We start from the raw sequence: 22,957 nt of genomic DNA on the forward strand, positions 1-22,957 counted from the left end.
GTGTAGCTGCATTGTTCCAGGTGTTAGTCTCAGTCTGAAGCCAGTGTAGGTGCATTGTTCCAGGTGTTAGTCTCAGTCTGCAGCCTGTGCGGCTGCATTGTTCCAGGTGTTAGTCTCAGTCTGCAGCCTGTGCAGCTGCATTGTTCCAGGTGTTAGTCTCAGTCTGCAGTCAGTGTAGCTGCATTGTTCCAGGTGTTAGTCTCAGTCTGCAGCCAGTGTAGCTGCATTGTTCCAGGTGTTAGTCTCAGTCTGTAGCCAGTGTAGCTGCATTGTTCCAGGTGTTAGTCTCAGTCTGTAGCCAGTGTAGCTGCATTGTTCCAGGTGTTAGTCTCAGTCTGCAGCCAGTGTAGCTGCATTGTTCCAGGTGTTAGTCTCAGTCTGCAGCCAGTGCAGCTGCATTGTTCCAGGTGTTAGTCTCAGTCTGAAGCCAGTGTAGCTGCATTGTTCCAGGTGTTAGTCTCAGTCTGAAGCCAGTGTAGCTGCATTGTTCCAGGTGTTAGTCTCAGTCTGCAGCCAGTGTAGCTGCATTGTTCCAGATGTTATTCTCAGTCTGCAGCCAGTGTAGCTGCATTGTTCCAGGTGTTAGTTTCAGTCTGCAGCCTGTGCGGCTGCATTGTTCCAGGTGTTAGTTTCAGTCTGCAGCCTGTGCGGCTGCATTGTTCCAGGTGTTAGTCTCAGTCTGCAGCCTGTGCAGCTGCATTGTTCCAGGTGTTAGTCTCAGTCTGCAGCCAGTGTAGCTGCATTGTTCCAGGTGTTATTCTCAGTCTGCAGCCAGTGCAGCTGCATTGTTCCAGGTGTTAGTCTCAGTCTGCAGCCAGTGTAGCTGCATTGTTCCAGGTGTTAGTCTCAGTCTGCAGCCAGTGTAGCTGCATTGTTCCAGGTGTTAGTCTCAGTCTGAAGCCAGTGTAGGTGCATTGTTCCAGGTGTTAGTCTCAGTCTGCAGCCAGTGCAGCTGCATTGTTCCAGGTGTTAGTCTCAGTCTGCAGCCAGTGTAGCTGCATTGTTCCAGGTGTTAGTCTCAGTCTGCAGCCAGTGTAGCTGCATTGTTCCAGGTGTTAGTCTCAGTCTGAAGCCAGTGTAGGTGCATTGTTCCAGGTGTTAGTCTCAGTCTGCAGCCAGTGTAGCTGCATTGTTCCAGGTGTTATTCTCAGTCTGCAGCCAGTGCAGCTGCATTGTTCCAGGTGTTAGTCTCAGTCTGCAGCCAGTGCAGCTGCATTGTTCCAGGTGTTAGTCTCAGTCTGCTGCCAGTGCAGCTGCATTGTTCCAGGTGTTAGTCTCAGTCTGCAGCCAGTGTAGCTGCATTGTTCCAGGTGTTAGTCTCAGTCTGCAGCCAGTGTAGCTGCATTGTTCCAGGTGTTAGTCTCAGTCTGCAGCCAGTGTAGCTGCATTGTTCCAGGTGTTAGTCTCAGTCTGCAGCCAGTGTAGCTGCATTGTTCCAGGTGTTATTCTCAGTCTGCAGCCAGTGCAGCTGCATTGTTCCAGGTGTTAGTCTCAGTCTGCAGCCAGTGCAGCTGCATTGTTCCAGGTGTTAGTCTCAGTCTGCTGCCAGTGCAGCTGCATTGTTCCAGGTGTTAGTCTCAGTCTGCAGCCAGTGTAGCTGCATTGTTCCAGGTGTTAGTCTCAGTCTGCAGCCAGTGTAGCTGCATTGTTCCAGGTGTTAGTCTCAGTCTGCAGCCAGTGTAGCTGCATTGTTCCAGGTGTTAGTCTCAGTCTGCAGCCAGTGTAGCTGCATTGTTCCAGGGTTTAGTCTCAGTCTGAAGCCAGTGTAGGTTCATTGTTCCAGGTGTTAGTCTCAGTCTGCAGCCAGTGCGGCTGCATTGTTCCAGGTGTTAGTCTCAGTCTGCAGCCTGTGCAGCTGCATTGTTCCAGATGTTCAGTCTCAGTCTGCAGCCAGTGTAGCTGCATTGTTCCAGGTGTTAGTCTCAGTCTGCAGCCAGTGTAGCTGCATTGTTCCAGGTGTTAGTCTCAGTCTGAAGCCAGTGTAGGTGCATTGTTCCAGGTATTAGTCTCAGTCTGCAGCCTGTGTGGCTGCATTGTTCCAGGTGTTAGTCTCAGTCTGCACCCTGTGCAGCTGCATTGTTCCAGGTGTTAGTGTCAGTCTGTAGAATGTGTAGCTGCATTGTTCCAGGTGTTAGTCTCAGTCTGCATCCAGTGCAGCTGCATTGTTCCAGGTGTTAGGCTCAGTCTGCAGCCAGTGTAGCTGCATTGTTCCAGGTGTTAGTCTCAGTCTGTAGCCAGTGTAGCTGCATTGTTCCAGGTGTTAGTCCCAGTCTGTAGCCAGTGTAGCTGCATTGTTCCAGGTGTTAGTCTCAGTCTGAAGCCAGTGTAGCTGCATTGTTCCAGGTGTTAGTCTCAGTCTGCAGCCAGTGTAGCTGCATTGTTCCAGGTGTTAGTCTCAGTCTGCAGCCAGTTCAGCTGCATTGTTCCAGGTGTTAGTCTCAGTCTGCAGCCAGTGTAGCTGCATTGTTCCAGGTGTTATTCTCAGTCTGCAGCCAGTGTAGCTGCATTGTTCCAGGTGTTAGTCTCAGTCTGCAGCCTGTGCGGCTGCATTGTTCCAGGTGTTAGTCTCAGTCTGCAGCCTGTGCAGCTGCATTGTTCCAGGTGTTAGTCTCAGTCTGTAGCCAGTGTAGCTGCATTGTTCCAGGTGTTAGTCTCAGTCTGCAGCCAGTGCAGCTGCATTGTTCCAGGTGTTAGTCTCAGTCTGCAGCCAGTGTAGCTGCATTGTTCCAGGTGTTAGTCTCAGTCTGCAGCCAGTGTAGCTGCATTGTTCCAGGTGTTAGTCTCAGTCTGAAGCCAGTGTAGGTGCATTGTTCCAGGTGTTAGTCTCAGTCTGCAGCCTGTGCGGCTGCATTGTTCCAGGTGTTAGTCTCAGTCTGCAGCCTGTGCAGCTGCATTGTTCCAGGTGTTAGTCTCAGTCTGCAGCCAGTGTAGCTGCATTGTTCCAGGTGTTAGTCTCAGTCTGAAGCCAGTGTAGGTGCATTGTTCCAGGTGTTAGTCTCAGTCTGCAGCCAGTGCAGCTGCATTGTTCCAGGTGTTAGTCTTAGTCTGCAGCCAGTGGAGCTGCATTGTTCCAGGTGTTAGTCTCAGTCTGCAGCCAGTGTAGCTGCATTGTTCCAGGTGTTAGTCTCAGTCTGTAGCCAGTGTAGGTGCATTGTTCCAGGTGTTAGTCTCAGTCTGCAGCCTGTGCGGCTGCATTGTTCCAGGTGTTAGTCTCAGTCTGCAGCCTGTGCAGCTGCATTGTTCCAGGTGTTAGTCTCAGTCTGCAGCCAGTGTAGCTGCATTGTTCCAGGTGTTAGTCTCAGTCTGCAGCCAGTGTAGCTGCATTGTTCCAGGTGTTAGTCTCAGTCTGAAGCCAGTGTAGGTGCATTGTTCCAGGTATTAGTCTTAGTCTGCAGCCTGTGCGGCTGCATTGTTCCAGGTGTTAGTCTCAGTCTGCAGCCAGTGCAGCTGCATTGTTCCAGGTGTTAGTCTCAGTCTGCAGCCAGTGTAGCTGCATTGTTCCAGGTGTTAGTCTCAGTCTGAAGCCAGTGTAGCTGCATTGTTCCAGGTGTTAGTCTCAGTCTGAAGCCAGTGTAGGTGCATTGTTCCAGGTGTTAGTCTCAGTCTGCAGCCAGTGTAGCTGCATTGTTCCAGGTGTTAGTCTCAGTCTGCAGCCAGTGCAGCTGCATTGTTCCAGGTGTTAGTCTCAGTCTGAAGCCAGTGTAGGTGCATTGTTCCAGGTGTTAGTCTCAGTCTGCAGCCAGTGTAGCTGCATTGTTCCAGGTGTTAGTCTCAGTCTGCAGCCAGTGCAGCTGCATTGTTCCAGGTGTTAGTCTTAGTCTGCAGCCAGTGGAGCTGCATTGTTCCAGGTGTTAGTCTCAGTCTGCAGCCAGTGTAGCTGCATTGTTCCAGGTGTTAGTCTCAGTCTGTAGCCAGTGTAGGTGCATTGTTCCAGGTGTTAGTCTCAGTCTGCAGCCTGTGCGGCTGCATTGTTCCAGGTGTTAGTCTTAGTCTGCAGCCAGTGGAGCTGCATTGTTCCAGGTGTTAGTCTCAGTCTGCAGCCAGTGTAGCTGCATTGTTCCAGGTGTTAGTCTCAGTCTGTAGCCAGTGTAGGTGCATTGTTCCAGGTGTTAGTCTCAGTCTGCAGCCTGTGCGGCTGCATTGTTCCAGGTGTTAGTCTCAGTCTGCAGCCTGTGCAGCTGCATTGTTCCAGGTGTTAGTCTCAGTCTGCAGCCAGTGTAGCTGCATTGTTCCAGGTGTTAGTCTCAGTCTGCAGCCAGTGTAGCTGCATTGTTCCAGGTGTTAGTCTCAGTCTGAAGCCAGTGTAGGTGCATTGTTCCAGGTATTAGTCTCAGTCTGCAGCCTGTGCGGCTGCATTGTTCCAGGTGTTAGTCTCAGTCTGCAGCCAGTGCAGCTGCATTGTTCCAGGTGTTAGTCTCAGTCTGCAGCCAGTGTAGCTGCATTGTTCCAGGTGTTAGTCTCAGTCTGCAGCCAGTGTAGCTGCATTGTTCCAGGTGTTAGTCTCAGTCTGAAGCCAGTGTAGGTGCATTGTTCCAGGTGTTAGTCTCAGTCTGCAGCCAGTGTAGCTGCATTGTTCCAGGTGTTAGTCTCAGTCTGCAGCCAGTGCAGCTGCATTGTTCCAGGTGTTAGTCTCAGTCTGAAGCCAGTGTAGGTGCATTGTTCCAGGTGTTAGTCTCAGTCTGCAGCCAGTGTAGCTGCATTGTTCCAGGTGTTAGTCTCAGTCTGCAGCCAGTGCAGCTGCATTGTTCCAGGTGTTAGTCTTAGTCTGCAGCCAGTGGAGCTGCATTGTTCCAGGTGTTAGTCTCAGTCTGCAGCCAGTGTAGCTGCATTGTTCCAGGTGTTAGTCTCAGTCTGTAGCCAGTGTAGGTGCATTGTTCCAGGTGTTAGTCTCAGTCTGCAGCCTGTCGGCTGCATTGTTCCAGGTGTTAGTCTCAGTCTGCAGCCTGTGCAGCTGCATTGTTCCAGGTGTTAGTCTCAGTCTGCAGCCAGTGTAGCTGCATTGTTCCAGGTGTTAGTCTCAGTCTGCAGCCAGTGTAGCTGCATTGTTCCAGGTGTTAGTCTCAGTCTGAAGCCAGTGTAGGTGCATTGTTCCAGGTATTAGTCTCAGTCTGCAGCCTGTGCGGCTGCATTGTTCCAGGTGTTAGTCTCAGACTGCAGCCAGTGCAGCTGCATTGTTCCAGGTGTTAGTCTCAGTCTGTAGCCAGTGTAGCTGCATTGTTCCAGGTGTTAGTCTCAGTCTGCAGCCAGTGCAGCTGCATTGTTCCAGATGTTAGTCTCAGTCTGCAGCCTGTGCAGCTGCATTGTTCCAGGTGTTAGTCTCAGTCTGCAGCCAGTGTAGCTGCATTGTTCCAGGTGTTAGTCTTAGTCTGCAGCCAGTGGAGCTGCATTGTTCCAGGTGTTAGTCTCAGTCTGCAGCCAGTGTAGCTGCATTGTTCCAGGTGTTAGTCTCAGTCTGTAGCCAGTGTAGGTGCATTGTTCCAGGTGTTAGTCTCAGTCTGCAGCCTGTGCGGCTGCATTGTTCCAGGTGTTAGTCTCAGTCTGCAGCCTGTGCAGCTGCATTGTTCCAGGTGTTAGTCTCAGTCTGCAGCCAGTGTAGCTGCATTGTTCCAGGTGTTAGTCTCAGTCTGCAGCCAGTGCAGCTGCATTGTTCCAGGTGTTAGTCTCAGTCTGCAGCCAGTGTAGCTGCATTGTTCCAGGTGTTAGTCTCAGTCTGCAGCCAGTGTAGCTGCATTGTTCCAGGTGTTAGTCTCAGTCTGAAGCCAGTGTAGGTGCATTGTTCCAGGTATTAGTCTCAGTCTGCAGCCTGTCCGGCTGCATTGTTCCAGGTGTTAGTCTCAGTCTGCAGCCTGTGCAGCTGCATTGTTCCAGGTGTTAGTGTCAGTCTGTAGAATGTGTAGCTGCATTGTTCCAGGTGTTATTCTCAGTCTGCAGCCAGTGCAGCTGCATTGTTCCAGGTGTTAGTCTCAGTCTGCAGCCAGTGCAGCTGCATTGTTCCAGGTGTTAGTCTCAGTCTGCTGCCAGTGCAGCTGCATTGTTCCAGGTGTTAGTCTCAGTCTGCAGCCAGTGTAGCTGCATTGTTCCAGGTGTTAGTCTCAGTCTGCAGCCAGTGTAGCTGCATTGTTCCAGGTGTTAGTCTCAGTCTGAAGCCAGTGTAGGTGCATTGTTCCAGGTGTTAGTCTCAGTCTGCAGCCAGTGTAGCTGCATTGTTCCAGGTGTTATTCTCAGTCTGCAGCCAGTGCAGCTGCATTGTTCCAGGTGTTAGTCTCAGTCTGCAGCCAGTGCAGCTGCATTGTTCCAGGTGTTAGTCTCAGTCTGCAGCCAGTGTAGCTGCATTGTTCCAGGTGTTAGTCTCAGTCTGCAGCCAGTGTAGCTGCATTGTTCCAGGTGTTAGTCTCAGTCTGAAGCCAGTGTAGGTGCATTGTTCCAGGTATTAGTCTCAGTCTGCAGCCTGTGCGGCTGCATTGTTCCAGGTGTTATTCTCAGTCTGCAGCCAGTGCAGCTGCATTGTTCCAGGTGTTAGTCTCAGTCTGCAGCCAGTGCAGCTGCATTGTTCCAGGTGTTAGTCTCAGTCTGCTGCCAGTGCAGCTGCATTGTTCCAGGTGTTAGTCTCAGTCTGCAGCCAGTGTAGCTGCATTGTTCCAGGTGTTAGTCTCAGTCTGCAGCCAGTGTAGCTGCATTGTTCCAGGTGTTAGTCTCAGTCTGCAGCCAGTGTAGCTGCATTGTTCCAGGTGTTAGTCTCAGTCTGCAGCCAGTGTAGCTGCATTGTTCCAGGTGTTAGTCTCAGTCTGCAGCCAGTGTAGCTGCATTGTTCCAGGTGTTAGTCTCAGTCTGAAGCCAGTGTAGGTGCATTGTTCCAGGTATTAGTCTCAGTCTGCAGCCTGTGCGGCTGCATTGTTCCAGGTGTTAGTCTCAGTCTGCAGCCAGTGCAGCTGCATTGTTCCAGGTGTTAGTCTCAGTCTGCAGCCAGTGTAGCTGCATTGTTCCAGGTGTTAGTCTCAGTCTGCAGCCAGTGTAGCTGCATTGTTCCAGGTGTTAGTCTCAGTCTGCAGCCAGTGTAGCTGCATTGTTCCAGGTGTTAGTCTCAGTCTGCAGCCAGTGTAGCTGCATTGTTCCAGGTGTTAGTCTCAGTCTGCAGCCAGTGCAGCTGCATTGTTCCAGGTGTTAGTCTCAGTCTGAAGCCAGTGTAGGTGCATTGTTCCAGGTGTTAGTCTCAGTCTGCAGCCAGTGTAGCTGCATTGTTCCAGGTGTTAGTCTCAGTCTGCAGCCAGTGCAGCTGCATTGTTCCAGGTGTTAGTCTCAGTCTGCAGCCAGTGGAGCTGCATTGTTCCAGGTGTTAGTCTCAGTCTGCAGCCAGTGTAGCTGCATTGTTCCAGGTGTTAGTCTCAGTCTGCAGCCAGTGTAGGTGCATTGTTCCAGGTGTTAGTCTCAGTCTGCAGCCAGTGTGGCTGCATTGTTCCAGGTGTTAGTCTCAGTCTGCAGCCAGTGGAGCTGCATTGTTCCAGGTGTTAGTCTCAGTCTGCAGCCAGTGTAGCTGCATTGTTCCAGGTGTTAGTCTCAGTCTGTAGCCAGTGTAGGTGCATTGTTCCAGGTGTTAGTCTCAGTCTGCAGCCAGTGCGGCTGCATTGTTCCAGGTGTTAGTCTCAGTCTGCAGCCTGTGCAGCTGCATTGTTCCAGGTGTTAGTCTCAGTCTGCAGCCAGTGTAGCTGCATTGTTCCAGGTGTTAGTCTCAGTCTGCAGCCAGTGTAGCTGCATTGTTCCAGGTGTTAGTCTCAGTCTGCAGCCAGTGTCTGGCTGCATTGTTCCAGGTGTTAGTCTCAGTCTGCAGCCAGTGCAGCTGCATTGTTCCAGGTGTTAGTCTCAGTCTGCAGCCAGTGTAGCTGCATTGTTCCAGGTGTTAGTCTCAGTCTGCAGCCAGTGTAGCTGCATTGTTCCAGGTGTTAGTCTCAGTCTGAAGCCAGTGTAGGTGCATTGTTCCAGGTGTTAGTCTCAGTCTGCAGCCAGTGTAGCTGCATTGTTCCAGGTGTTAGTCTCAGTCTGCAGCCAGTGCAGCTGCATTGTTCCAGGTGTTAGTCTCAGTCTGAAGCCAGTGTAGGTGCATTGTTCCAGGTGTTAGTCTCAGTCTGCAGCCAGTGTAGCTGCATTGTTCCAGGTGTTAGTCTCAGTCTGCAGCCAGTGCAGCTGCATTGTTCCAGGTGTTGTCTTAGTCTGCAGCCAGTGGAGCTGCATTGTTCCAGGTGTTAGTCTCAGTCTGCAGCCAGTGTAGCTGCATTGTTCCAGGTGTTAGTCTCAGTCTGTAGCCAGTGTAGGTGCATTGTTCCAGGTGTTAGTCTCAGTCTGCAGCCTGTGCGGCTGCATTGTTCCAGGTGTTAGTCTCAGTCTGCAGCCTGTGCAGCTGCATTGTTCCAGGTGTTAGTCTCAGTCTGCAGCCAGTGTAGCTGCATTGTTCCAGGTGTTAGTCTCAGTCTGCAGCCAGTGTAGCTGCATTGTTCCAGGTGTTAGTCTCAGTCTGAAGCCAGTGTAGGTGCATTGTTCCAGGTATTAGTCTCAGTCTGCAGCCTGTGCGGCTGCATTGTTCCAGGTGTTAGTCTCAGACTGCAGCCAGTGCAGCTGCATTGTTCCAGGTGTTAGTCTCAGTCTGTAGCCAGTGTAGCTGCATTGTTCCAGGTGTTAGTCTCAGTCTGCAGCCAGTGCAGCTGCATTGTTCCAGATGTTAGTCTCAGTCTGCAGCCTGTGCAGCTGCATTGTTCCAGGTGTTAGTCTCAGTCTGTAGCCAGTGTAGCTGCATTGTTCCAGGTGTTAGTCTTAGTCTGCAGCCAGTGGAGCTGCATTGTTCCAGGTGTTAGTCTCAGTCTGCAGCCAGTGTAGCTGCATTGTTCCAGGTGTTAGTCTCAGTCTGTAGCCAGTGTAGGTGCATTGTTCCAGGTGTTAGTCTCAGTCTGCAGCCTGTGCGGCTGCATTGTTCCAGGTGTTAGTCTCAGTCTGCAGCCTGTGCAGCTGCATTGTTCCAGGTGTTAGTCTCAGTCTGCAGCCAGTGTAGCTGCATTGTTCCAGGTGTTAGTCTCAGTCTGCAGCCAGTGCAGCTGCATTGTTCCAGGTGTTAGTCTCAGTCTGCAGCCAGTGTAGCTGCATTGTTCCAGGTGTTAGTCTCAGTCTGCAGCCAGTGTAGCTGCATTGTTCCAGGTGTTAGTCTCAGTCTGAAGCCAGTGTAGGTGCATTGTTCCAGGTATTAGTCTCAGTCTGCAGCCTGTCCGGCTGCATTGTTCCAGGTGTTAGTCTCAGTCTGCAGCCTGTGCAGCTGCATTGTTCCAGGTGTTAGTGTCAGTCAGGTGTAGCTGCATTGTTCCAGGTGTTATTCTCAGTCTGCAGCCAGTGCAGCTGCATTGTTCCAGGTGTTAGTCTCAGTCTGCAGCCAGTGCAGCTGCATTGTTCCAGGTGTTAGTCTCAGTCTGCTGCCAGTGCAGCTGCATTGTTCCAGGTGTTAGTCTCAGTCTGCAGCCAGTGTAGCTGCATTGTTCCAGGTGTTAGTCTCAGTCTGCAGCCAGTGTAGCTGCATTGTTCCAGGTGTTAGTCTCAGTCTGAAGCCAGTGTAGGTGCATTGTTCCAGGTGTTAGTCTCAGTCTGCAGCCAGTGTAGCTGCATTGTTCCAGGTGTTAGTCTCAGTCTGCAGCCAGTGCAGCTGCATTGTTCCAGGTGTTAGTCTCAGTCTGCAGCCAGTGCAGCTGCATTGTTCCAGGTGTTAGTCTCAGTCTGCAGCCAGTGTAGCTGCATTGTTCCAGGTGTTAGTCTCAGTCTGCAGCCAGTGTAGCTGCATTGTTCCAGGTGTTAGTCTCAGTCTGAAGCCAGTGTAGGTGCATTGTTCCAGGTGTTAGTCTCAGTCTGCAGCCAGTGCGGCTGCATTGTTCCAGGTGTTAGTCTCAGTCTGCAGCCAGTGCAGCTGCATTGTTCCAGGTGTTAGTCTCAGTCTGCAGCCAGTGCAGCTGCATTGTTCCAGGTGTCTCAGTCTGCTGCCAGTGCAGCTGCATTGTTCCAGGTGTTAGTCTCAGTCTGCAGCCAGTGTAGCTGCATTGTTCCAGGTGTTAGTCTCAGTCTGCAGCCAGTGTAGCTGCATTGTTCCAGGTGTTAGTCTCAGTCTGCAGCCAGTGCAGCTGCATTGTTCCAGGTGTTAGTCTCAGTCTGCAGCCAGTGTAGCTGCATTGTTCCAGGTGTTAGTCTCAGTCTGCAGCCAGTGCAGCTGCATTGTTCCAGGTGTTAGTCTCAGTCTGCAGCCAGTGCAGCTGCATTGTTCCAGGTGTTAGTCTCAGTCTGCAGCCAGTGCAGCTGCATTGTTCCAGGTGTTAGTCTCAGTCTGCAGCCAGTGTAGCTGCATTGTTCCAGGTGTTAGTCTCAGTCTGAAGCCAGTGTAGGTTCATTGTTCCAGGTGTTAGTCTCAGTCTGCAGCCAGTGCGGCTGCATTGTTCCAGGTGTTAGTCTCAGTCTGCAGCCTGTGCAGCTGCATTGTTCCAGATGTTGTCTCAGTCTGCAGCCAGTGTAGCTGCATTGTTCCAGGTGTTAGTCTCAGTCTGCAGCCAGTGTAGCTGCATTGTTCCAGGTGTTAGTCTCAGTCTGAAGCCAGTGTAGGTGCATTGTTCCAGGTATTAGTCTCAGTCTGCAGCCTGTGTGGCTGCATTGTTCCAGGTGTTAGTCTCAGTCTGCACCCTGTGCAGCTGCATTGTTCCAGGTGTTAGTGTCAGTCTGTAGAATGTGTAGCTGCATTGTTCCAGGTGTTAGTCTCAGTCTGCATCCAGTGCAGCTGCATTGTTCCAGGTGTTAGGCTCAGTCTGCAGCCAGTGTAGCTGCATTGTTCCAGGTGTTAGTCTCAGTCTGTAGCCAGTGTAGCTGCATTGTTCCAGGTGTTAGTCTCAGTCTGTAGCCAGTGTAGCTGCATTGTTCCAGGTGTTAGTCTCAGTCTGAAGCCAGTGTAGCTGCATTGTTCCAGGTGTTAGTCTCAGTCTGCAGCCAGTGTAGCTGCATTGTTCCAGGTGTTAGTCTCAGTCTGCAGCCAGTTCAGCTGCATTGTTCCAGGTGTTAGTCTCAGTCTGCAGCCAGTGTAGCTGCATTGTTCCAGGTGTTATTCTCAGTCTGCAGCCAGTGTAGCTGCATTGTTCCAGGTGTTAGTCTCAGTCTGCAGCCTGTGCGGCTGCATTGTTCCAGGTGTTAGTCTCAGTCTGCAGCCTGTGCAGCTGCATTGTTCCAGGTGTTAGTCTCAGTCTGTAGCCAGTGTAGCTGCATTGTTCCAGGTGTTAGTCTCAGTCTGCAGCCAGTGCAGCTGCATTGTTCCAGGTGTTAGTCTCAGTCTGCAGCCAGTGTAGCTGCATTGTTCCAGGTGTTAGTCTCAGTCTGCAGCCAGTGTAGCTGCATTGTTCCAGGTGTTAGTCTCAGTCTGAAGCCAGTGTAGGTGCATTGTTCCAGGTGTTAGTCTCAGTCTGCAGCCTGTGCGGCTGCATTGTTCCAGGTGTTAGTCTCAGTCTGCAGCCTGTGCAGCTGCATTGTTCCAGGTGTTAGTCTCAGTCTGCAGCCAGTGTAGCTGCATTGTTCCAGGTGTTAGTCTCAGTCTGAAGCCAGTGTAGGTGCATTGTTCCAGGTGTTAGTCTCAGTCTGCAGCCAGTGCAGCTGCATTGTTCCAGGTGCATTAGTCTGCAGCCAGTGGAGCTGCATTGTTCCAGGTGTTAGTCTCAGTCTGCAGCCAGTGGAGCTGCATTGTTCCAGGTGTTAGTCTCAGTCTGTAGCCAGTGTAGGTGCATTGTTCCAGGTGTTAGTCTCAGTCTGCAGCCTGTGCAGCTGCATTGTTCCAGGTGTTAGTCTCAGTCTGCAGCCAGTGTAGCTGCATTGTTCCAGGTGTTAGTCTCAGTCTGCAGCCAGTGTAGCTGCATTGTTCCAGGTGTTAGTCTCAGTCTGAAGCCAGTGTAGGTGCATTGTTCCAGGTATTAGTCTTAGTCTGCAGCCTGTGCGGCTGCATTGTTCCAGGTGTTAGTCTCAGTCTGCAGCCAGTGCAGCTGCATTGTTCCAGGTGTTAGTCTCAGTCTGCAGCCAGTGTAGCTGCATTGTTCCAGGTGTTAGTCTCAGTCTGAAGCCAGTGTAGCTGCATTGTTCCAGGTGTTAGTCTCAGTCTGAAGCCAGTGTAGGTGCATTGTTCCAGGTGTTAGTCTCAGTCTGCAGCCAGTGTAGCTGCATTGTTCCAGGTGTTAGTCTCAGTCTGCAGCCAGTGCAGCTGCATTGTTCCAGGTGTTAGTCTCAGTCTGAAGCCAGTGTAGGTGCATTGTTCCAGGTGTTAGTCTCAGTCTGCAGCCAGTGTAGCTGCATTGTTCCAGGTGTTAGTCTCAGTCTGCAGCCAGTGCAGCTGCATTGTTCCAGGTGTTAGTCTTAGTCTGCAGCCAGTGGAGCTGCATTGTTCCAGGTGTTAGTCTCAGTCTGCAGCCAGTGTAGCTGCATTGTTCCAGGTGTTAGTCTCAGTCTGTAGCCAGTGTAGGTGCATTGTTCCAGGTGTTAGTCTCAGTCTGCAGCCTGTGCAGCTGCATTGTTCCAGGTGTTAGTCTCAGTCTGCAGCCTGTGCAGCTGCATTGTTCCAGGTGTTAGTCTCAGTCTGCAGCCAGTGTAGCTGCATTGTTCCAGGTGTTAGTCTCAGTCTGCAGCCAGTGTAGCTGCATTGTTCCAGGTGTTAGTCTCAGTCTGAAGCCAGTGTAGGTGCATTGTTCCAGGTGTTAGTCTCAGTCTGCAGCCTGTGCGGCTGCATTGTTCCAGGTGTTAGTCTCAGTCTGCAGCCAGTGCAGCTGCATTGTTCCAGGTGTTAGTCTCAGTCTGCAGCCAGTGTAGCTGCATTGTTCCAGGTGTTAGTCTCAGTCTGCAGCCAGTGCAGCTGCATTGTTCCAGGTGTTAGTCTCAGTCTGCAGCCAGTGCAGCTGCATTGTTCCAGGTGTTAGTCTCAGTCTGCAGCCAGTGTAGCTGCATTGTTCCAGGTGTTAGTCTCAGTCTGCAGCCAGTGGAGCTGCATTGTTCCAGGTGTTAGTCTCAGTCTGCAGCCAGTGTAGCTGCATTGTTCCAGGTGTTAGTCTCAGTCTGTAGCCAGTGTAGGTGCATTGTTCCAGGTGTTAGTCTCAGTCTGCAGCCTGTGCGGCTGCATTGTTCCAGGTGTTAGTCTCAGTCTGCAGCCTGTGCAGCTGCATTGTTCCAGGTGTGTTCAGTCTGCAGCCAGTGTAGCTGCATTGTTCCAGGTGTTAGTCTCAGTCTGCAGCCAGTGCAGCTGCATTGTTCCAGGTGTTAGTCTCAGTCTGCAGCCAGTGTAGCTGCATTGTTCCAGGTGTTAGTCTCAGTCTGCAGCCAGTGTAGCTGCATTGTTCCAGGTGTTAGTCTCAGTCTGCAGCCAGTGTAGGTGCATTGTTCCAGGTGTTAGTCTCAGTCTGCAGCCTGTCCGGCTGCATTGTTCCAGGTGTTAGTCTCAGTCTCTGCAGCTGCATTGTTCCAGGTGTTAGTGTGTAGCTGCATTGTTCCAGGTGTTAGTCTCAGTCTGCAGCCAGTGCAGCTGCATTGTTCCAGGTGTTAGTCTCAGTCTGCAGCCAGTGCAGCTGCATTGTTCCAGGTGTTAGTCTCAGTCTGCAGCCAGTGCAGCTGCATTGTTCCAGGTGTTAGTCTCAGTCTGCAGCCAGTGTAGCTGCATTGTTCCAGGTGTTAGTCTCAGTCTGTAGCCAGTGTAGCTGCATTGTTCCAGGTGTTAGTCTCAGTCTGCAGCCAGTGCAGCTGCATTGTTCCAGGTGTTAGTCTCAGTCTGCAGCCAGTGTAGCTGCATTGTTCCAGGTGTTAGTCTCAGTCTGAAGCCAGTGTAGGTGCATTGTTCCAGGTGTTAGTCTCAGTCTGCAGCCTGTGCGGCTGCATTGTTCCAGGTGTTAGTCTCAGTCTGCAGCCTGTGCAGCTGCATTGTTCCAGGTGTTAGTCTCAGTCTGCAGCCAGTGTAGCTGCATTGTTCCAGGTGTTAGTCTCAGTCTGCAGCCAGTGTAGCTGCATTGTTCCAGGTGTTAGTCTCAGTCTGCAGCCAGTGTAGCTGCATTGTTCCAGGTATTAGTCTCAGTCTGCAGCCTGTGTGGCTGCATTGTTCCAGGTGTTAGTCTCAGTCTGCAGTGCAGCTGCATTGTTCCAGGTGTTAGTCTCAGTCTGTAGAATGTGTAGCTGCATTGTTCCAGGTGTTAGTCTCAGTCTGCAGCCAGTGCAGCTGCATTGTTCCAGGTGTTAGTCTCAGTCTGCAGCCTGTGCAGCTGCATTGTTCCAGGTGTTAGTCTCAGTCTGTAGCCAGTGTAGCTGCATTGTTCCAGGTGTTAGTCTCAGTCTGCAGCCAGTGCAGCTGCATTGTTCCAGGTGTTAGTCTCAGTCTGCAGCCAGTCTGCATTGTTCCAGGTGTTAGTCTCAGTCTGCAGCCAGTGTAGCTGCATTGTTCCAGGTGTTAGTCTCAGTCTGCAGCCTGTGCGGCTGCATTGTTCCAGGTGTTAGTCTCAGTCTGCAGCCTGTGCAGCTGCATTGTTCCAGGTGTTAGTCTCAGTCTGCAGCCAGTGTAGCTGCATTGTTCCAGGTGTTAGTCTCAGTCTGCAGCCAGTGCAGCTGCATTGTTCCAGGTGTTAGTCTTAGTCTGCAGCCAGTGGAGCTGCATTGTTCCAGGTGTTAGTCTCAGTCTGCAGCCAGTGTAGCTGCATTGTTCCAGGTGTTAGTCTCAGTCTGTAGCCAGTGTAGCTGCATTGTTCCAGGTGTTAGTCTCAGTCTGCAGCCAGTGTAGCTGCATTGTTCCAGGTGTTAGTCTCAGTCTGCAGCCAGTGTAGCTGCATTGTTCCAGGTCTAGTCTCAGTCTGCAGCCAGTGTAGCTGCATTGTTCCAGGTGTTAGTCTCAGTCTGAAGCCAGTGTAGGTGCATTGTTCCAGGTATTAGTCTCAGTCTGCAGCCTGTGCGGCTGCATTGTTCCAGGTGTTAGTCTCAGTCTGCAGCCAGTGCAGCTGCATTGTTCCAGGTGTTAGTCTCAGTCTGCAGCCAGTGTAGCTGCATTGTTCCAGGTGTTAGTCTCAGTCTGAAGCCAGTGTAGCTGCATTGTTCCAGGTGTTAGTCTCAGTCTGCAGCCAGTGTAGCTGCATTGTTCCAGGTGTTAGTCTCAGTCTGCAGCCAGTGTAGCTGCATTGTTCCAGGTGTTAGTCTCAGTCTGCAGCCAGTGCAGCTGCATTGTTCCAGGTGTTAGTCTCAGTCTGCAGCCAGTGTAGGTGCATTGTTCCAGGTGTTAGTCTCAGTCTGCAGCCAGTGCAGCTGCATTGTTCCAGGTGTTAGTCTCAGTCTGCAGCCAGTGCAGCTGCATTGTTCCAGGTGTTAGTCTCAGTCTGCAGCCAGTGCAGCTGCATTGTTCCAGGTGTTAGTCTCAGTCTGCAGCCAGTGTAGCTGCATTGTTCCAGGTGTTAGTCTCAGTCTGCAGCCAGTGTAGCTGCATTGTTCCAGGTGTTAGTCTCAGTCTGAAGCCAGTGTAGGTGCATTGTTCCAGGTGTTAGTCTCAGTCTGCAGCCTGTGTGGCTGCATTGTTCCAGGTGTTAGTCTCAGTCTGCAGCCTGTGCAGCTGCATTGTTCCAGGTGTTAGTCTCAGTCTGCAGCCATGTGTAGCTGCATTGTTCCAGGTGTTAGTCTCAGTCTGCAGCCAGTGCAGCTGCATTGTTCCAGGTGTTAGTCTCAGTCTGCAGCCAGTGTAGCTGCATTGTTCCAGGTGTTAGTCTCAGTCTGTAGCCAGTGTAGCTGCATTGTTCCAGGTGTTAGTCTCAGTCTGTAGCCAGTGTAGCTGCATTGTTCCAGGTGTTAGTCTCAGTCTGAAGCCAGTGTAGCTGCATTGTTCCAGGTGTTAGTCTCAGTCTGCAGCCAGTGTAGCTGCATTGTTCCAGGTGTTAGTCTCAGTCTGCAGCCAGTTCAGCTGCATTGTTCCAGGTGTTAGTCTCAGTCTGCAGCCAGTGTAGCTGCATTGTTCCAGGTGTTAGTCTCAGTCTGCAGCCAGTGTAGCTGCATTGTTCCAGGTGTTAGTCTCAGTCTGCAGCCTGTGCGGCTGCATTGTTCCAGGTGTTAGTCTCAGTCTGCAGCCTGTGCAGCTGCATTGTTCCAGGTGTTAGTCTCAGTCTGTAGCCAGTGTAGCTGCATTGTTCCAGGTGTTAGTCTCAGTCTGCAGCCAGTGCAGCTGCATTGTTCCAGGTGTTAGTCTCAGTCTGCAGCCAGTGTAGCTGCATTGTTCCAGGTGTTAGTCTCAGTCTGAAGCCAGTGTAGGTGCATTGTTCCAGGTGTTAGTCTCAGTCTGCAGCCCAGTGTGCGGCTGCATTGTTCCAGGTGTTAGTCTCAGTCTGCAGCCAGTGCAGCTGCATTGTTCCAGGTGTTACTCTCAGTCTGCAGCCAGTGTAGCTGCATTGTTCCAGGTGTTAGTCTCAGTCTGCAGCCAGTGCAGCTGCATTGTTCCAGGTGTTAGTCTTAGTCTGCAGCCAGTGGAGCTGCATTGTTCCAGGTGTTAGTCTCAGTCTGCAGCCAGTGTAGCTGCATTGTTCCAGGTGTTAGTCTCAGTCTGCAGCCAGTGTAGCTGCATTGTTCCAGGTGTTAGTCTCAGTCTGCAGCCAGTGCAGCTGCATTGTTCCAGGTGTTAGTCTCAGTCTGCAGCCAGTGTAGCTGCATTGTTCCAGGTGTTAGTCTCAGTCTGCAGCCAGTGTAGGCTGCATTGTTCCAGGTGTTAGTCAGTCAGCATTGTTCAGGTATTGCAGTCTGCAGTGCGGCTGCATTGTTCCAGGTGTTAGTCTCAGTCTGCAGCCAGTGCAGCTGCATTGTTCCAGGTGTTAGTCTCAGTCTGCAGCCAGTGTAGGTGCATTGTTCCAGGTGTTAGTCTCAGTCTGCAGCCAGTGTAGCTGCATTGTTCCAGGTGTTAGTCTCAGTCTGCAGCCAGTGTAGGTGCATTGTTCCAGGTGTTAGTCTCAGTCTGCAGCCAGTGTAGCTGCATTGTTCCAGGTGTTAGTCTCAGTCTGCAGCCAGTGCAGCTGCATTGTTCCAGGTGTTAGTCTCAGTCTGCAAGCCAGTGTAGGTGCATTGTTCCAGGTGTTAGTCTCAGTCTGCAGCCAGTGTAGCTGCATTGTTCCAGGTGTTAGTCTCAGTCTGCAGCCAGTGCAGCTGCATTGTTCCAGGTGTTAGTCTCAGTCTGCAGCCAGTGGAGCTGCATTGTTCCAGGTGTTAGTCTCAGTCTGCAGCCAGTGTAGCTGCATTGTTCCAGGTGTTAGTCTCAGTCTGTAGCCAGTGTAGCTGCATTGTTCCAGGTGTTAGTCTCAGTCTGCAGCCAGTGCAGCTGCATTGTTCCAGGTGTTAGTCTCAGTCTGCAGCCAGTGTGCAGCTGCATTGTTCCAGGTGTTAGTCTCAGTCTGCAGCCAGTGTAGCTGCATTGTTCCAGGTGTTAGTCTCAGTCTGCAGCCAGTGTAGCTGCATTGTTCCAGGTGTTAGTCTCAGTCTGAAGCCAGTGTAGGTGCATTGTTCCAGGTGTTAGTCTCAGTCTGCAGCCTGTGCAGCTGCATTGTTCCAGGTGTTAGTCTCAGTCTGCAGCCAGTGCAGCTGCATTGTTCCAGGTGTTAGTCTCAGTCTGCAGCCAGTGTAGCTGCATTGTTCCAGGTGTTAGTCTCAGTCTGCAGCCAGTGCAGCTGCATTGTTCCAGGTGTTAGTCTCAGTCTGCAGCCAGTGTAGCTGCATTGTTCCAGGTGTTAGTCTCAGTCTGAAGCCAGTGTAGCTGCATTGTTCCAGGTGTTAGTCTCAGTCTGCAGCCAGTGCAGCTGCATTGTTCCAGGTGTTAGTCTCAGTCTGCAGCCAGTGTAGCTGCATTGTTCCAGGTGTTAGTCTCAGTCTGCAGCCAGTGTAGCTGCATTGTTCCAGGTGTTAGTCTCAGTCTGAAGCCAGTGTAGGTGCATTGTTCCAGGTGTTAGTCTCAGTCTGCAGCCAGTGGAGCTGCATTGTTCCAGGTGTTAGTCTCAGTCTGCAGCCTGTGCAGCTGCATTGTTCCAGGTGTTAGTCTCAGTCTGCAGCCAGTGTAGCTGCATTGTTCCAGGTGTTAGTCTCAGTCTGCAGCCAGTGCAGCTGCATTGTTCCAGGTGTTAGTCTTAGTCTGCAGCCAGTGGAGCTGCATTGTTCCAGGTGTTAGTCTCAGTCTGCAGCCAGTGTAGCCGCATTGTTCCAGGTGTTAGTCTCAGTCTGCAGCCAGTGTAGGTGCATTGTTCCAGGTGTTAGTCTCAGTCTGCAGCAGTGTAGGTGCATTGTTCCAGGTGTTAGTCTCAGTCTGCAGCCTGTGCAGCTGCATTGTTCCAGGTGTTAGTCTCAGTCTGCAGCCAGTGTAGCTGCATTGTTCCAGGTGTTAGTCTCAGTCTGCAGCCAGTGTAGCTGCATTGTTCCAGGTGTTAGTCTCAGTCTGAAGCCAGTGTAGCTGCATTGTTCCAGGTATTAGTCTCAGTCTGCAGCCTGTGCGGCTGCATTGTTCCAGGTGTTAGTCTCAGTCTGCAGCCAGTGCAGCTGCATTGTTCCAGGTGTTAGGCTCAGTCTGCAGCCAGTGTAGCTGCATTGTTCCAGGTGTTAGTCTCAGTCTGCAGCCAGTGCAGCTGCATTGTTCCAGGTGTTAGTCTCAGTCTGCAGCCAGTGCAGCTGCATTGTTCCAGGTGTTAGTCTCAGTCTGCTGCAGCCAGTGTCAGTCTGTAGCATTGTTCCAGGTGTTAGTCTCAGTCTGTAGCCAGTGCAGGTGCATTGTTCCAGGTGTTAGTCTCAGTCTGCAGCCAGTGTAGGTGCATTGTTCCAGGTGTTAGTCTCAGTCTGCAGCCTGTGCAGCTGCATTGTTCCAGGTGTTAGTCTCAGTCTGCAGCCAGTGCAGCTGCATTGTTCCAGGTGTTAGTCTCAGTCTGCAGCCAGTGTAGCTGCATTGTTCCAGGTGTTAGTCTCAGTCTGCAGCCAGTGTAGCTGCATTGTTCCAGGTGTTAGTCTCAGTCTGCAGCCAGTGCAGCTGCATTGTTCCAGGTGTTAGTCTCAGTCTGCAGCCAGTGCAGCTGCATTGTTCCAGGTGTTAGTCTCAGTCTGCAGCCAGTGCAGCTGCATTGTTCCAGGTGTTAGTCTCAGTCTGCAGCCAGTGGAGCTGCATTGTTCCAGGTGTTAGTCTCAGTCTGCAGCCAGTGTAGCTGCATTGTTCCAGGTGTTAGTCTCAGTCTGCAGCCAGTGTAGGTGCATTGTTCCAGGTGTTAGTCTCAGTCTGCAGCCTGTGTAGGTGCATTGTTCCAGGTGTTAGTCTCAGTCTGCAGCCAGTGCGGCTGCATTGTTCCAGGTGTTAGTCTCAGTCTGCAGCCAGTGTAGCTGCATTGTTCCAGGTGTTAGTCTCAGTCTGCAGCCAGTGTAGCTGCATTGTTCCAGGTGTTAGTCTCAGTCTGAAGCCAGTGTAGGTGCATTGTTCCAGGTGTTAGTCTCAGTCTGCAGCCAGTGTAGCTGCATTGTTCCAGGTGTTAGTCTCAGTCTGCAGCCAGTGCAGCTGCATTGTTCAGGTGTTAGTCTCAGTCTGCAGCCAGTGTAGCTGCATTGTTCCAGGGAATAGTCTCAGTCTGTAGCCAGTGCAGCTGCATTGTTCCAGGTGTTAGTCTCAGTCTGCAGCCAGTGCAGCTGCATTGTTCCAGGTGTTAGTCTCAGTCTGCAGCCAGTGTGGCTGCATTGTTCCAGGTGTTAGTGTCAGTCTGTAGCCAGTGTAGCTGCATTGTTCCAGGGAATAGTCTCAGTCTGTAGCCAGTGCAGCTGCATTGTTCCAGGTGTTAGTCTCAGTCTGCAGCCAGTGCAGCTGCATTGTTCCAGGTGTTAGTCTCAGTCTGTAGCCAGTGTAGCTGCATTGTTCCAGGTGTTAGTCTCAGTCTGTAGCCAGCGCAGCTGCATTGTTCTAGGTGTTAGTCTCATTCTGTAGCCAGTGTAGCTGCATTGTTCCAGGGAATAGTCTCAGTCTGTAGCCAGTGCAGCTGCATTGTTCCAGGTGTTAGTCTCAGTCTGCAGCCAGTGCAGCTGCATTGTTCCAGGTGTTAGTCTCAGTCTGAAGCCAGTGTAGCTGCATTGTTCCAGGTGTTAGTCTCAGTCTGCAGCCAGTGCAGCTGCATTGTTCCAGGTGTTAGTCTCAGTCTGTAGCCAGTGCAGCTGCATTGTTCCAGGTGTTAGTCTCAGTCTGCAGCCAGTGTAGCTGCATTGTTCCAGGTGTTAGTCTCAGTCTGCAGCCAGTGTAGCTGCATTGTTCCAGGTGTTAGTCTCAGTCTGCAGCCAGTGCAGCTGCATTGTTCCAGGTGTTAGTCTCAGTCTGCAGCCAGTGCAGCTGGTGTATCTGGCAGACAGTGCTGCTGTGTTCTGGAAGGCCCTGGTCCCATCTGGGTTCTAATCTTTAGGCTTGAACAGAAACACAGTCAGTCGACAATAGCAGCAGTTTGCCTCAGGACCTTCCCTACCAAACCATGTCCCCAAAACTAATTTAAACATCTTTTCCCCAGAAACAGAAAGCACATTTTGTGCAAAATCTATACTTTTTTATTCAAAGCACCCAAGGGAATCTGAAAATCAACATTCTTTTGAGTTTGTCAGTGGTGATGTCTTGCCATGTAGTTGTTTTGCAATAGATCTAAAAATTATGTGTCTGTAATATTACAATGTGACTGAATTGCATGACCTCTGACCTTCTTTCCCCTCTCTGTGCTGGTCACAGATATTTAGTCTTCCTGCAGATCAAGAGAGATCTGTACCACGGCCGCCTCCTGTGTAAGACATCGGATGCTGCCATGCTGGCTGCCTTCATCCTGCAAGGTACAGTGACAGGACCTGACAGGCTGGATTTGCCTGCCCCACTCTCTGGACTGTATTTTCAAATGACTTTTCCCCTGCCAGTCACCCCACCTTCGAGATAAATACCAGCCAGGAAAAAAATACTTGGATTGTAGTGTAATCAGTTTGTAACGCAAATTATATGTCCTGTGGGTTTCTTACCTCCGTATTGACTGATCTCTACTGTATACTAAAAAGCATGACATTAGAATTTCATGCAGACAACATGTGCACCTCCATACTAATTTCCATTGTCAAACCAAAGCTGACAAGGAAAGATGGGACGGCTGATAAGTAAGATCAATACTTTGAATGCATAAACATGAGGCATGTCGTTCCAGGTTATAAGGTCTTCAACACGATTATCAGGCATCTTGCTATCAGCACTATCGTTAGCTGTTTAAAATCAAAAGCAAATTGTATTCGTCACGTACACAGTTTACAGCAAGTGTAATGAAATGCTTATGTGCTTGCTCCCTCAACAATGCAGTACATTATTCAATTACATTTACAGCAATAAAAATAGTCAAGTCCAAAATAACTGTTAATAGAAGTAATAGGAGAGGTAGTATGCATAGTGATAATGGAATGTATTACACTGGATTTACTATTACACTGGATTTACAAATATAAAGTGGGTAGTGACTTGATCACGCAGTAGAATAAATAGTATATACTAGAACAGCAGCTTTGACTGTGTGTGTGTGCATGTCTGTGTGTGTGTTCTGAGTGTATGTTTGGGCATACGTTAGTGTGTAAGGTTTAGATGTGTGGGTAGTCAGTGGAAATAATCTCTAAGGTGCAGGTCTATGCAGGAAGACATCTAGGTTTAGCTGTTCAGCAGTCGAATAGCCTGGTGGTAGTAGCTATCAGAGCCTGTTGGTCCGAGACCCAATGCTCTGATACCGCTTGCCAGATGGTAACCGAGTGAACAGTCTGTGACTCGGGCGACAGAAGTCCTTGATTATCTTTTGGGCCTTCCTCGGAAACCCTCTGGAGTAGATGTCCTGCCTGGCAGGGAGCTCTCCCCCAGTGCCTGGCAGGGAGCTCTCCCCCAGTGATGTATTGGGCCGTCCTCACCACCCTCTGTAGAGCATTCTGGTTGAAGGTGGTGTAGTTGCCGTACCAGGTGGTGATGCAGCCGGTCAAGATGCTCTCAATGGTGTAACTGTAGAACTTCTTGAGGACCCGTGGGCCCATGCCGAATTTCTTCAGTCGCCTGAAGTTGAAGAGGCACTGTTGCTCCTTCCTCACAGCGGTGGTTGGTGTGATTGGACCATGTCAGGTCATCTGTGATGTCCACACCAATGAACTTGACGTTTTTGACCCTCCCCCCTCCGTTTCCTGTAGTCCACGATCAGCTCATTTGGCTGACATTGAGGGAGAGGCTTTTTTCCTGGAACCACTCTTGACAGGGCTCTAACCTCCTCCCTGTAGGCGGTTTCATCGCAGTCAACGTCAGGCCCACCACCAGTGTGTCATCGTTAAACGTAATGATGGTGTTGGAGTCATGTGCGGCCACGCAGTCGTGGGTGTACAGGGAGTACAGGAGGGGGCTGACCACACACCCCTGGGGGGCCCCCATGTTGAGGGTCAGCGTGGCGGAGGTGGTGTTGCCTAACCTCACTACCTCACTACCAGGGGCGGCAGTAACCAGTAACCACTAGGCTAGTGTTGGGCCAGTAACCGAAAGGTTGGTGGATCGAATCCCTGAGCTGACAAGGTAAAAATGTGACGTTCTGCCCCTGAACAAGGCAATTAACCCACTGTTCCTAGGCTGTCATTGTAAGTAAGAATTTGTTCTTAACTGACTTGCCTAGTTAAATAAAGGTTAATAAATAAATAACCTGGGGTCTGCCTGTCAGCAAGTCCTGGATCCATCTGCAGAGAGGGGGTGTTCATTCCTTGAGCTTAGTGTCAATGGTGTTGAATGATGAGATGTAGTCAATGAACAGCATTCTCATGTAAGCATGGAGCTCACACACAGTAGACACTCTAAAAACAGGCAGGCTGTATGTTTGAGGGGTACAGCGAGCGAGCCAAAGTCTGCAGAAAGTGCAGTATCAGGTCCCTTGGCAGGTGCCCT

At 51.0% G+C, this 22,957-nt stretch overlaps 1 protein-coding gene across 1 annotated transcript in view; it reads left to right on the forward strand.

Moving 5' to 3' along the window:
• LOC115109428 (FERM domain-containing protein 5-like) overlaps positions 1-22,957 on the forward strand; it is a 154,919-nt gene that overhangs the window by 116,533 nt on the left and 15,429 nt on the right. Inside the window, exon 5 of the mRNA XM_029634314.2 lies at positions 20,756-20,853. Coding sequence (XP_029490174.1) covers positions 20,756-20,853 — 98 coding nt within the window. The remainder of the gene's footprint in view (positions 1-20,755; positions 20,854-22,957) is intronic.

Source organism: Oncorhynchus nerka, linkage group LG25 (assembly GCF_034236695.1).
Source record: "Oncorhynchus nerka isolate Pitt River linkage group LG25, Oner_Uvic_2.0, whole genome shotgun sequence".
In the NCBI taxonomy this organism is placed as follows: Eukaryota; Metazoa; Chordata; class Actinopteri; order Salmoniformes; family Salmonidae; genus Oncorhynchus; species Oncorhynchus nerka.